The sequence below is a fragment of the Plasmodium reichenowi genome, chromosome 12, assembly GCF_001601855.1.
Source record: "Plasmodium reichenowi strain SY57 chromosome 12, whole genome shotgun sequence".
In the NCBI taxonomy this organism is placed as follows: Eukaryota; Apicomplexa; class Aconoidasida; order Haemosporida; family Plasmodiidae; genus Plasmodium; species Plasmodium reichenowi.
Window position 1 is genome coordinate 731920 of NC_033657.1, and position 16062 is coordinate 747981.

Sequence of the window (16062 nt, forward strand, 5' to 3'; positions counted from 1 at the left end):
AAAAAAAAAAAAAAAAAAAAAAAAAAAAAAAAAAAAAAAATTTATATAATAAAAATATCAAATGATAAAAAAAAAAAAATGAAAAAAAATATCCTTTTAAATACTTAATTTTTTTTTTTTTTTATTTTAAAAATTATTTCACAGTTTGTGAACATTTTATAAATACTTATTATTTAAAAAAAATAAAAATAAAAAAATAATAAAAATAATTATATAAATTACATTTATATTTTTCATAATATACGTAATATATAATTTAAATTAAAATAAGAAATTAACACATTTTTATGGAATATTCTCTTTAATTTTATTTATTATTTTTTTATTTTTACTATATATACATATAAAAATATATATATATATATATATAAATATAATATATACACAAAATGTGATTTTTTTTATTACTCATATATATATTTTGATAATAATAAAATTATGTATATATATAAAATTATTTCCTCCCATTTTTTTTCTTATTGCAATTTAGAAATTTCACTGAAATAAATATGATATATATATATATTATATATATATATATATATATATATATTTATTTATTTATATTTATATGTATACATAAAATAATATTTCTTTTTTTTAATAATAAAAAAAAATAATAATAATTACTTTTTTTTCCTTCTTTCCTTCCTCTTTTTTTTTTTTATTTTCTTAACGCATATAATATATATATTTATAATATATATATATTATATATATGTATGTATAATATATTATATTATATATATATATATATATATAATTTATTTTTAAACATAAAATAATTAATTATTATATATAAATCATATATGTATACAAATAAAATTATAGTATATAATACAATTATGTATAAAATTTTTAAATGTGCTCGAATTATTTTTTTTCGAAACTCGTTTCTTTTTGTTTTGCTCTCTTTATTCTAGTTATATATAATAATTTCAAAAAAAAAGAAAGAATAAAAAAATAAAAAAAATAAAAATATATTATTTATATAAATATATATATAAATATAAATATATATAATAATATATAAATATATATATAATAAATATAAGAAATAAAAGTTATATAAAGGAATACCTAATAGGAAAAGGGAAAAAAAAAAAAAAATTATAATAAATTTATAATAAGAAAATGGTTAGTATTTAGTATTAAAAAAAAAAAAGAAAAAAAGAAAAAAAGTAGACTTTATTTTTAATATATAAAAAATCCAATTATTTAACAAATTGTATGTAAATATTATTATTATATGTTAGTTGCATATATCCCTTTTTTTACATTTTATTTTTTAATTTTATATCTAAATGTTATTATTTAATTTGTTATATGATTTGTAATAAATAATATAATAATTAAATATATATATATATATATATATTATATTATGTAATAAATTACATATAATAAAAACCAAAAACAATATAAAAAAAAACAAAAACAAAACAAAACAAAACAAAACAAATAAGAATTACATATATTAGAAAAAATTATTAATAAAAATCCTTTCTTGCCTATCTTGGTGTCCTAAAAAAAATTTCTTTATTTCAAATAAAAAAATATTAAATATATATTATATATTTGTGTTCCTTTTTTTTCACATTTAATATATTATTAAAAAAGGATATATAAAATTATTTTTTATAAATGTATAACAAAATTAATATATTATTTAATATTTAAAACTTATACACATTTATAATAAATACACTTATTAAAAAATAACAGTTATTTATATTTTCTTATTAATTTATTTATTAATTTTTTTTTTTCTTTTTTGTTATAATAGTATCTATATAGACGAAACTAATTTCAATAATAATAAAAAAATATAAAATTCATTAATTTTTTTTTTGTTGTCATCTTTTGAAGTATATATATATACATATATATAATATGTACGGTGTTTAGATGAATCCTAATGTTAAGAAAAAAAAAAAGAATGGAAGAAAAAGAGTAGAAAAATGACAGATAGAAAAAAAAATATATTCATTAAGTAAAATAAACAAAAAATATATTTTTTTGAATATATTAAAGTATAATATTTATTCCCATTCATATTATCTATAAATATTATATTAGTTCATTTTAAAACCTTTTATTATATATATATATATATATATATATATATATATATGTATATATGTTTTTATGTATGTAGTATATATTTATTTGTGCTTTAATATATTTAAGTGCAAAACTAATATGTAAAGAAAATTACATATTATATTTTTAAAAATAAGTTCCCTAAAAAAATAATAATATATATATAACAAAACTATCGTATAGAATTTTGTAAATTAATAATTATTAGGTTTGTAATTTTTTGAACTATTAGAAATATAATGAAAATACAATTATATTTATTGAAAGATACATAAACCTTTTAAAAATATACAAAATATTAATATTTATAAAAAAAAAAAAATTATTAAAATTTTTTTTTAAAGCATTATATGCAAATTTAACTATTACATTTTAATTGAAGGATTAACCGTGTTCTTGAGACTCCTACTAGCATAAACATAAATGTGTAAATTAATTTCATGATGTTCTATATATATATATATATATATATATATATTTTCCATAAATGATATAGAATAATTATATTATAACATATTATTATTATATAATTTTAATATATATAACTAATTTTTTTTTTGTTTTTTTTAAAAAATGACGATTACAGAAAAATTTTAAATAATAAAAGAATTCTAGATTTATTATAAAAATTTTAGTTATGAAAGAGAAAAAATTAAATATATATATATATATTTACTTATTTATTTATTTTACTATCTCTTTTAATTATTATTATAAAAATTTTATAATTAAGTTATATAACCTTAACATACAGTGAACTTTAATAATATATGAGATATTATTCTTTACATGAAAATTTAATTTCTATAAGTATTCATAAATGTTATATATATATATATATATATATATATATATATATATATATATATATATATTTATGTACGCATTTATAGACGTAGATAAATATGTATATAATATTTAATCTTTAAAATATGCTACTTTTATATTCTGAACAAATAATAAAACATACTCAAATATTAATTATTACTAATACATAGAAAATTATTTATTTAATTAATGAATGATATTCATTTTTTTTTTTTTTTTTTTTTTTTTTAACGAATTATAGTGTGCATAATGCAGAAGAAAAATACATTTTAATTATTAATTTAAAAAAAAATAAACAGTTGTGCATATTATATTATAACCAAATAAGAATATTAAAATAAAAATATATTTTTAGAAATTATAAATAATAAATAAATAAATATATATATATATATATATATATATATATAATAATAATAATAATAATAATTATTATTATTATATTTCTAAGATTTTAACAGACACTTGTACCTAGAAATACACACAATTATATAACTTATTTTATTTTAATATTTTTTATTTACTATTATTTTATTATAATTTTTTTTTTTTTTCATCTTGTTTTCCATTTATTTCCTTCTTATTTGTTGATACATATGTTACACATATTATTTCGTAACTTTTATTTTTCTTATATTAACATTATCAAAAAGACATGTTTTAAATAGACATGGAAAAAAAAATATATATATATACAACTATTTTTCAAATAAATATATTACATAAACCTCATGTTTAATTAAATATTATTTATTATAATTTTTTTTTCTCTCTCATATCCAACAGGCAATTTAAAAAATGTGTGTATATGCCTTTAGTGGTTTATAACGTTAAAAAAATGAAAAAGGCTTTTGAAAAAAAAAATAATATATATATTTTATAATATAAGAATGTATATATAAAATTAGATATATTATATCAATAACTCTTTATATTAATATTTATTATTTTTTTTATATATTTTAAATAATGTATATATTCATAAGAATGTTTAGAAAAAACAAAAAAAATAAAAAAAAAATAAAAATAAAAATAAAAATAAAAATAAAAAGTCTTTATTATCTAGTGTTTTAAATATACATATTAAAAACAATATGCTTTAAAATTAAATGTAAAATAAAAAATAACAAATTAACAAAATAAGTATATATAAAACAAATGCATTTTTTTTTTTTTTTTATTATTATTATTATAAAAAGAAACATTTAACCTTCAAAATAAAATTATTATATATATATATATATATATATACTTATATTTCAAGCCAGTTGTAATTTGTTTTCTTTTATACCCTTATATTTATAACATATGATTTCTTTTCTTTTTTTTTATCCTTTGTTAAAAATTTACCAAAAAAAAAAAAAAAAAAAAAAATGATAATTATATATATATATAAGAATATGTCTTTTTTTTTCTTAAAAAATCAATTGGTATCAACTTGTAGACATAGTTCTTTTTCTTGTTTTTCTAAGTGAATCATTAAATACTACATTTTTCAATTTACTCAAACTTCTTCGTGATGTATTAACTTCCTGATGGGTATTTTTTTTTTTTAATACATTTTCTTCGAATGCATGCCTTTGTCTTTTGGTTACATTATTATTAGGAACATATTCAAACATACTTTTTCTCTTTTTCTTTTCAATTTTTAATTCATAAGAATGGTTGTTTAGTTTTATATCCTTTTTAAAATCTTCATAAAATATATCTTTAAAAGTACTAGCTAAAGGATATGTAGTATTATTTGTAGATTGTTTTAGAATTTCTTGAAATAAAAAGGATGGAGTTATCCATTCAACATCTCCATCTTCATAAGTTACAACAAAAAAATTATTATTATTTTCGTCCTTTATTTGTTCTGTAACTGTACCAACAAAAGTACCATTTGTAAATTCTCTTTGGAATTTCGTTTTTCCTAATTCTACTCCTATAAGGGGAATAAAATTATTTAATTTACAAGATTTCTCATAGCTGTTCAAATCATTTTTTTTTTCACACAAATTAGTGATCGATGTATCATTAGGAACATCATTTGGAACATCATTAGGAACATCATTTGGCACATCATTAGGAACATCATTTGGCACATCATTTGGCACATCATATGGCACATCATATGGCACATCATTTGGCACATCATTTGGTACATCATTTGGAACATCATTTGGCACATCATTTGGAACATCATTTGGAACATCATTTGATATACCATTTGACATACCATTTGACATATCATTTAATGTATCATTTATTACATCCTTTAATATGTCATTTTCTTCATGTTGGTGTTTCATTTCTTTCTCTTCAACATCATTAATTTTTTCTATACTACAGTTATCTATTTCTTCTCTTGGTAAAAAGGTATTTTTATATAATATATGCATATCCTTTGAATAGAAATCATCATGACATTTTTCCTCACTAGGTTGATCGTTTATCCTTTCATTTGTATGTTCTTTTGTAACACAACCAATAACTTCTTTATTCTGACATTCGTAATTTCCCACCTCTTCTTCACCTAATTGTAAAATTTCATTATTTCGAATATGGTTATTTTCTTGTATGATAATATTACTCTTTTCAACAGTGTCATTATTAAATGAAGGACTCACAATTTTATAAAAGGATTCATTATATTCCTTATTCGTTTTTGTACAACTACAATTGTGAATACTAGTTCTAGTTGGTGTAACATTATTATAATTTAATTCCAAACTCATATCCTTATTAACTCTATCTAGTATCATATTATCATTTTCTGTTGCATGTTGCAAATATACCCTGTTCAATTCCTTTTTCCTGTACTCTTTTACAGTATTAGCTAATTCTCTTATGACTGATTGGATAAATTCACTGGATGTTTTAAATAAATCTTCATCAGTTAAGTAATCATTATAATTAGCTTCAAAATGCATTTTTGTCACTCTACAAATAATTGCTTTTGCTAAATCATGATGTTTACTATAACAATTTGAACAAACCGACAATTTTTTTAAATGATCATTTAAAGGTAAAGATGGTTCAAGTGTACTTAAGCCTTTAGAAAAGTCTTTTATTAAAGGAAATCCTAATATTTTCTTACTTAATTTCATCATATAGCTACAATACATATTACTATAATTGTTATTATTTTGGCATTCTCTTTCATACTTTTTCATTTCCTTTAAATTTCTAATTATATTATTAGATTTATTGTACAATGTTTTTTCGTACGTACTTGATATACTTGAATTTACTTCATTACAAATACTATGATTATCTACCCTTTCACACACTGATTTATTATCTATCAAACTTACGGATTTATCTTCTTCTCCTTTTAATGTACTACAATATTCAGGATTTGTTAATTGATTATTATGGCTATTTTGAATAATTCTATCTTCTAGTTTTTCTACTTTTCTACATGTTGTATTATGAATAATATCTTCTTCTTTTTTCTTTTCACACTCATTAATTTTTGAGTAATGTTTTTCTTCATTCATTTGTATAAAATTATCTATATACTTTTTGTTTTCCATTAAAAAAGATAATGTTCTTTTCCTTATTTTCATAGTATTCAAAACATTCCTATCATTCAAAAATGAATCCACCTTTTCTGTACTTTCCAATAAATCTTCTAATTTTTTCTTATAATCTATTAATAAATGAAGTTCAAAACTATTTTCAAAAATATGTTTTAAATCATCAAGTTTAACAGATTCATCTTCACTTCTTTTATTTTCAAACATATTCATTTCATCATCTATTTTTTCCAAAAAGCTATTTACATATTCTTTATTTTTAAATAAATCATCGATATTTTCTTTACACTGTAGAAGTTTTCTTATATTTTCTAAAACTTCCAAATATTTCTGCTTATCATTATTTTCAACAGGAAATAAATTATTATCATTGACATCTTTAATTATAATTTGGTTTGATTTGTTTATTTTGTTCATATCGTTTATGTCATCTTCGTTATCTAAATTGTTACAATTATTAGTTTTATCTTCGATGTTACAATTATTAGTTTTATCTTCGATGTTACAATTATTAGTTTTATCTTCGATGTTACAATTATTAGTTTTATCTTCGCTGTCACAATTATTAGTTTTATCTTCGCTGTCACAATTATTAGTTTTATCTTCGCTGTCACAATTATTAGTTTTATCTTCGCTTTTAGAGTTATTAGCACTATAAGAAATGTTTGAATTATTAGCGCTATGAGAAATGTTTGAATTATTAGCTCCATAAGAAATGTTTGAATTATTAGCTCCATAAGAAATGTTTGAAGTATTAGCATCATATGAAATGTTTGAATTATTAGCTCCATAAGAAATGTTTGAATTATTAGCATCATATGAAATATTTGAGTTATTAGGGTTATCTAGACTATCCCTATTATCTATAATATTATCAATACTATTAGAATTATTTATATTACCCACACAATTATAATTATTTAAATTATCCACAGCATCAGATTTCTTTTGATTATTCACAGAATCTAAATTATCCCCATTTAAATCACCTAAAAGCTGAATGAACCGTTTTTGGTTTTCCTTTTCTATATAATCTACAAACTCCTTTTGTTTTATAATATTAAAACAAAATTGAAGACAACTGGAACAGAACCATTCATAATTTTCATTAACTTCGGTGTTAAATTTATGTACACACTTTAAATGATAAACATGATTACATCCTGAACATAAAATGAAATTATTACCATCAGTATTAACATTATGCATACATATATTACAAGTAATATGATTTTTTAATAAATTATATTTTTCCACAATATCATCCATTCCATTGAAAAGAATTTCTCTAGATGTATTTAATTTGTATAATCTATAAAAATAGTTATTTTTAATAAATTCATTTAAACATATATCATTAACTTTTTCAAACCATTCAAAACCAAAATCAGCAAAAAGTTCCTCACCTGGATTAATTTCAACACCTGGAATTGATGTTAGAATAATATGTGGCCATCCATCCAAGTATACTAATTGCCATTCAGAATTTATTCTGAAATCAAAGTTGTTAAATACACTACATGTTTTATAATGATTTACTAGAGACATTTCATTAAACATATAAGATGAATCTACAGCATATGTATAATTATCAGGAAGTATTATTAAATTATTTATATCTCTTGACTTTTTATTATGTTCATTTGTTTTACACTTATTAATATAACTATTAATGTTATTATAATCTGGGATAATTACATTCGAAACGGGCTTAATCTTATCAATCTTTCTATTTGACATAGTCTCCTCTGTAGTATTACTATTTATATTATTGTTACCATTCAAAATGTGAGGACTATTATAAATGTTTGTATTATTTATATTATTTTTTTCATGAATCTTAACTTTATTCATCACATTTGATTCAACATGACTAGAATAATTTTGCTCTTCATCCAACTCAACTTCATTAATAAAAACGACATGTTTCCTATCATTAAATACTTTCTTATTGAATGTTAAAGCAAACATATATTGATGTTTTTCTTGTGACAATTCTTTATTATTAGCTACATATCCTGTGTACTCACCAAATATAACTCTATCATCAGTTGCATTTATTTTTTTACCTGTATATACAACAGAATAACAATCTTCATTATACGGAGTACACAACCTAATAGGATGTTTATGATCTTTTAATTCAACGACTTTAATGTCAGGATGTATTCTTCCATGTAATAATGTATCATATATTTCTTCATACAATTTTTTATTTCTATTTTTATAAATTGCGTTATGTTGGTTTTCAAAGAAAGGTGCATGAATAAATGGAGTCCATTCCTTTTTGTTACTTGACCATCCACAACCAAAATAGCTAGATTTGGAATTATAAAATTTTTTCATTTTATGACTAAAATAGGCTCGTTCAATTTTAGAATCTTTAGATAATACTTGTGCTTTTACATATTTTTTATTTCTCTTTTTAGCTATATCTTCAATTTTACATATAACCATTTGTTTTTCATCTAAAAGCTTCTTTATTTGTTTCATTCTTAATTTTTCTTGTAACTTTTCTTCTTTATCACGTTTATTTGTCGTTTTCACAGAATTTCCATGAAATAAATTTAGATCTATAATAATTTTACCTTGTTCTTGTAATTTCTTTTTCTTCTTTAAATATTTTACATATTTAGAATCATCTGTAGAATAAGATGCGTTATCACTTTCGTTATAATCATAATCTTTTTCATTTGTATTATTTGATAGTAAAGCTTTATTGGGGTAATCCATTTTATAAATCTCCTTATTTTTTATATCTTCACCATTAGAAGTTATAATATCATTTGGTAAATCACACAAATGGTTTTCTTTAATATATTCTTTTTCTGGGTTATTACTCAAATTAGGATCTTCCATATTATTCACATTGGATAAATTATATGGATATATATTTGTATCGTCCATAATATTACTTATTATATTTTCTTCATTTGTAATATTATTTTCTTCCTCTACAAATGTAGAATTGATCATTCTATTATTATACGTATTACTTATCTGTATGGATGAATATATATCATTTCTACAGCTTTCTTTATTATGTACATTTTTATCATTTTCACAATTATTATCTACCTCCTTTGGTACAGCATCGTCATCCAATATGTTATTAGTTATATTATCTTTCAAAGTGTTACCATCCATTTTGTTATGGTTTGATGTGTTACCATCCATTTTGTTATTGTTTGGTGTATTACCATCAATTTTGTTATTGTCTAATATATTACCATCAATTTTGTTATTGTCTAATATATTACCATCAATTTTGTTATTGTCTAATATATTACCATCAATTTTGTTATTGTCTAATATATTACCATCAATTTTGTTATTGTCTAATATATTACCATCAATTTTGTTATTGTCTAATATATTACCATCAATTTTATTATTGTCTGATATTTTACCATCAATTTTATTATCGTTATCCATTTTCATTCCTTCTTCATCAGAAAACACGCCCTTTTGCCCTGTACCCCTTTTTCTTCGATTCGCATTTACTTCAAAACTCCTTCTGACCTTCTTCTTTTTCTTTTCATATAAAGTATCCTTAATTTTGCTTGCTCTTATATCACATGTAGTATTTATTCTATCATTTTTTTTATATGAATTCCTTGTTACCGGTTTATTTTGAGAAATTCTCTTTTTATTTGTTATGTTTGTTTTTCGCTGTACATAGGATTTTTTCTGTACAACTGTTCTTTTCGGAATATTTCTTTTTGTGGGTTCGGTATTATTATTATCTATAACATTTTCAGTTCGATCAATATGATTATCATAATCATGATCATCATTATAATAATAATTATTTCTTACTTTGACGCTTTCATAAGTTTTGCTTTTTTTTATAATATTATTATTATTGTTATTATTATTATTATTATTACGATTGTTCTTCATGTTACTATTGATGTTATTGCTTCTATGATCATCATCATCACCATGATCATTTTTATTATCATTTCTTGATTGTATATTTTTGGTTGTACCCTTTTTTATACCCATATCCTTGGTATGTTCTAATATAGTTTGCATTATTATTTCATTAGACATTCTAGTAATAGAAGTTAATTCTGATTTATATTTTGAAACAGATATAACTCCTTTTCTATGATTTACCTTTTCAAGACTACTATTTTGTTCATTTAATATATCATTCTCAATTTTATTTTCGATTTGTTCAGTTATACTATTATTATTTTTTAAATACATTGCAGTTTTCATCTTATTATTATTATTATTATTACTATCTTCATCATCAATACATATATGTAATACACTTTTTAAACATTTAAAACAATGATAAATATTTTCTACCTTTTTTCCGTCATCCATTCTTTCTTTATTCATTCGTTCTTTACTTAAAAAAAAAGAAACATATTTATATAAATTTGAATTTCTTCTTACTCTTAATCCATTCATTATTTCTTTTTTCCCTTCTTCACTTAAATAAGGTTTATAATTAGATCTTGACAAAGCATTACAAATATCAAGAAAAAAATCTACTCCATATGTTTCAATATTATAATTATATACAAATTTTTTTTTATCACACTCTTCTATTTTTTTCTTTGATTCTTCACATGTGCAATTAATTTTATTCAAATCAACCACTTGTTTAACATCATCATCAATTTCAAAAACTTTATTTTCATTACCTTGATTTATTTCACTTAGTATTTCATCATCTGACTTTTCGCTCAATTTTAGCATATTAGCTAGGTTGCTCAATATTTTGGATTCATATTTCAATGGAGATATGCTCATATTGCTATTTCTCAAAAAAATAAAATAAATTATAAATAAAATATAAATAAAAATATAAACACAACTTTTATAGCAAATTGTAAATTTCAGATGGGGCACATATATCTATAGATATATGCTTTTATTTTAATTTATATATATATATATATATATATATATATATATATACAAAATAAATATTATACAATAAAAAACAAAAATAAATTTACATATATTTTAATATATTTTCATTTTACTCCCTTTCATCATATATGATCATTCTTCAAAGAAAACATAAAAACTGACACTCTTATTATGATATTAAATTGAATTAGTTAACACACAACTTTTCTTTCATATATATATATATATATATATATATGTATGGGAATGCATGTAAATATGTACATATATTTATAAATTCACACAAAATTTGATATTCAAAATATATAGCTTTTTACTTTCTTGTTATATAATTCTTCACTTTTAATATACCATTACACTTGCTAAATAATATGTATAAAGATTTGTTTACATAAATAAATAAATAAATATATATATATATATATATATATATATATATATATATATATATATATTCTTTTATATATTTGCTCTATTCTTTATTATTGTTATTTTAAAGATGCATCATTTTTTTAAATTATTATATATAAAACACAAACAAATAATATATATTACACATATATAAATTAATATATACATATCATATGGTCGAAAAAAATGTTTTCATATATAAATCATATTATAAATATATACATACATACATATATATATGTATATATTATAGTATGCATATGAAATATATATATAGACAATATCTCTGCATTTTAATTAATAAATTATTTAAAAAAAGAAGATAAAAAAATTAAAAAAGAAAAATGAAATACATAAATACAAACTAAAAAATGGAATGAAAAAATATTCCAACATTTTTCGTTCTTCTTAATTGTATTTCATTTNTTTTTTTTTTTTTTTCATTAATTGGAAGATCCTTTTTTTAATAAAATTTTATTTTGATTTATTCATTTAGAAACTTCACTTTTTTTTTTTTTTTTTTTTTTTTTTTTTACAAATATTAAAATTAAATATACATAATTATTAAAAAATAAACAAAACAAAAAACAATAATTTATAAACAATAAATAAACACCAGTGTATTTTTTTGTTTTATTATTATTTTTTTCTTTTTGTACTTTTTATATGAATCTTCAATGTAATATTCATAAATATAAATTAAAAATATAAAAAAAAAAGTACTTTGTTACTTTTCTATAATTATTTTTTTCTTTTATTTATTGAATGAAAATATAATTAATATTATATAATTATACACATGTAAAAAAAAAAAAAAAAGAAAAAAAAAAAAAATACTAATTTTTTTTAAAAAAAAGAAAGATGCTTTTTTTTTTCATTATATTAATATGTTTATATATAGCCAACCATATATTAAAATTTTTTTCATAAAATTAATATATGTAATAAGAAATATTATTATAAAATTATATACTCGTACACAAAAAAAAAAAAAATATATATATATATATAAAATAAAAGGGTTTGGTACACATATAATATATTAGTTTTATATACCTAATAATTGTTTCATATATATTTAAATATATATATGATATATTTAATAAACCTTAAAAATTTAATAATATTTCATTATATATATATATATAATATATAATATATATATATATGCATATTTATTTATTTTTTTTCTTTAAATAGTTAAAAAATTTTGAAATATTTTTATATGAACATGCAATGTATCTTTTTATTTTCTTTTTATTTATGTACATTATTATAAGTGCCTTAATAATATTAAAATATATATATATATATATATATATTATATATACATATATATTTATATATTTATATTGTTATGTAAACTAGGAAAATAAAAAAAAATATATATAAACAAAAAAAATAAGTAACATTAATAATAATAATAATAATAATCTTAAAATATAAAATATGGTGTATTTTATTATTTAATTTCACCCATATGTATTTAATATTTATATATTGAAAATGAGAAAAAAATGCTTATTATTAAGGAACAAAAAAAAATATTTTCATATTTTTTACCATGTAATTTTTTAATTCCTCAAACTATTATAGATATAAAAAAAATAATAATAAAATATAATCTTAATAATTGAAAGTAAAATAAAAACACATTCTTATTTATTCAATAAATATTATTTTTTACCTAAAATTAGTTATTGTCATAATGTCTTATTATTTTTAATGAGATACATGTACCAAAATTGATAAAAAAAATTTTATAATCAGACCATTTAAAAATATATATATATATATATATATATATATAACACTTCTCTCTTTAAGTATTTATAAAAACATTTGTATAAATTTAATATTATACTTATTCTTCCTTTTATGTTTCTACCTTCAACATATTTCAAATTAGTTATATTTTCATAAGGTTCTGTGTAAGTACACAAAATAATAAAAAAGGATAAAAAAAAATGTTATCTAAATATATATTCCTTACGACAATGTTGATTATAATTATACTAGGAAATAAATAAATAAATAAATATAAATATATATATATATATATGTACTAAATATTCATCCTTATATAGAAACCTATTTATTTCATTTACAATAATTTAATATATTTTTTTAATATATTTTAAAGAATAATATATACAAATAAATTATATAGAAATATTAATATCAACCAAATTAGATATATTAATACTATAAATATAATACATTACAAAAACAAAATGAAAGACATTTTGTTACTATTAATTTGGGCCTCCTTTTTGAAAACCTTTATCTGTTATTCTCCAAAAAATGTTATAACTGTATCTCCTCGAAGAAATAATAGTAAATAAATACAATTCAAAATACTTCATAATTAAAAAAAACAAAAACCTATATATGTATGTATGTGTTTATTTATTTATATAATATAATAACAGTTAGTCCTCCTAGTATTGTAATTACCTTGAACAAACCAAATATAAAAGATAATTACGATATTAACGAAAAAAAAAAGAATTTAGTAATAAAATAAAAACAAAATAATAACATAATATATATATATATATATATATATAAACATAAGCTATATAGTTATATATCTAAGCAAATCCTTTTATGTGCTCAAAATATATATATATATATATATATATTCACATATACCTTACATACTCACTCATTAGGAAGAACAAAATAAAATTGAAGATATTATAAGCACAGGTAATTTTTTTTTTTTCTTTTTATCTCATTCAAAAGGAACAAACATATGATAAAATATTTTTATTTTTATTTTTATTTTTTAAATAATATTTATAGTGCAACATCTCATATACAACATTGATGATTATAAAAGTGTTAAAGAAAAAAAAAATATATATATATATAATATTCCTTTTCAATAAAATAAAGAATATCATTTATTTTTCCCTTGAATAAAAAAATATATTATAACCAAATGCAGGAAATGTCAGATCAATATACGAAGGAATCTCTTGGATTAAACACAAATATTGAAATACTTAATGCGAATGATGAAAATGTATTAAATTTATTACTAAATAGTAAAGATGATACTTTAATAAACGAAAAAAAAAAAAAAAAAACCGCACCAATTATAATAACATACCCTCAACCATTATCAGAAGAGTAAGTAGGATTGTAAAAAAAATATAAAACAACAAAAAAATGAAAGAACAAATATGTTAACATTATATATATATATATATATATATATATATATATATATTTTTTTTTTTAAGCGAAATAATATATTATGAAAAATATAAACATTTGATGGAAAATAAAAAAAAAACAAGAAATTTACTATTAAAAGTAGCCCATTTGGAAAAATTATCCCGTAAGTCATATGTAACATAATAAATAATTTCCTACATAAATTATATACACTATCATGAGATACTATATTTTTTTTTTTTTTGGGCATGTTAAATTTTTAAAAGTAATAAAAAGCACAAATAAAAAAGAAAGTATTAAAGAATTGGAAGATACAATTAATATAATAGAGAAGGTTATTTTTAGAAATTATTTAATATGCTAATGTGTGTTATGAGAATATTATGCACATCAGATTATATATATATTATATATATATATATATTTTTTTTTTTTTTTTTTGTAGTCCATTTCAAGGTTGCATATTATAGAGGAAATGCTAGAAGAATTATCTTATGAACCAACCCAAAATGAAGATGTATTTATTTCGGAATCAAAAATTATATAAAATATATTTCCATGCCATTATTAATGTTATATATATTTATGATATTCCTTTTTTAGAAGAACACGAAAAAATTAAAAACTAAACGAGAATATTTAACAGAAAAGATAAATGTCTTGGTAAATAATTAAATAAATATATGTATATATATATATATATTAATATTTAACGAATTTTTGCTTTAGAATAAAAAGGTTGAAAAATTAAAATTAATGAATTACTAAGAATAAGGAGGACCATAATAACAAAAAGAACGAATATATAATTATATATTTAATAATATACATATTTATAATTATATTTTCTTGTGAGGTTTTAAAAATATCAAGTTATATGATTTTTCATATAATATTATAGATATATAATCATATATATATTTATATATAGAGAAAGAATAATATATATAAAAAAATATATAATTTCAGGACATTTATATATATGTTTTTTTTTTTTTTTTTTTTTTTTTTTTGTAAAGGAAATTATATTTTTTCATATTTTTTTTTTCACGATTTCATTTTTTTTTTTTTTTTTTTTTTTTTTTTTAAAAATTTTTTTAATATATATTTTTTTTTA

The 16062-nt window shown here is 18.3% G+C and overlaps 2 protein-coding genes across 2 annotated transcripts; one reads left to right on the top strand and one right to left on the bottom strand.

Moving 5' to 3' along the window:
- Positions 1–4364: 4364 nt before the first annotated feature.
- On the bottom strand, positions 4365–11225 carry PRSY57_1220300 (histone-lysine N-methyltransferase, H3 lysine-4 specific, putative; the record flags this gene model as incomplete). The annotated part of the gene is made up of 1 exon (XM_012908625.2): positions 4365–11225. The coding sequence occupies one exon, from the start codon at positions 11223–11225 to the stop codon at positions 4365–4367; it is 6861 nt and encodes a 2286-aa protein (XP_012764079.2).
- A 2768-nt stretch (positions 11226–13993) lies between these two features.
- Positions 13994–15713, top strand: PRSY57_1220400 (hypothetical protein; the record flags this gene model as incomplete). The annotated part of the gene is made up of 10 exons (XM_020115058.1): positions 13994–14096; positions 14192–14274; positions 14435–14471; positions 14568–14605; positions 14713–14897; positions 15011–15108; positions 15212–15279; positions 15391–15462; positions 15549–15608; positions 15675–15713. The coding sequence occupies 10 exons, from the start codon at positions 13994–13996 to the stop codon at positions 15711–15713; spliced, it is 783 nt and encodes a 260-aa protein (XP_019970211.1).
- Positions 15714–16062: the final 349 nt, after the last annotated feature.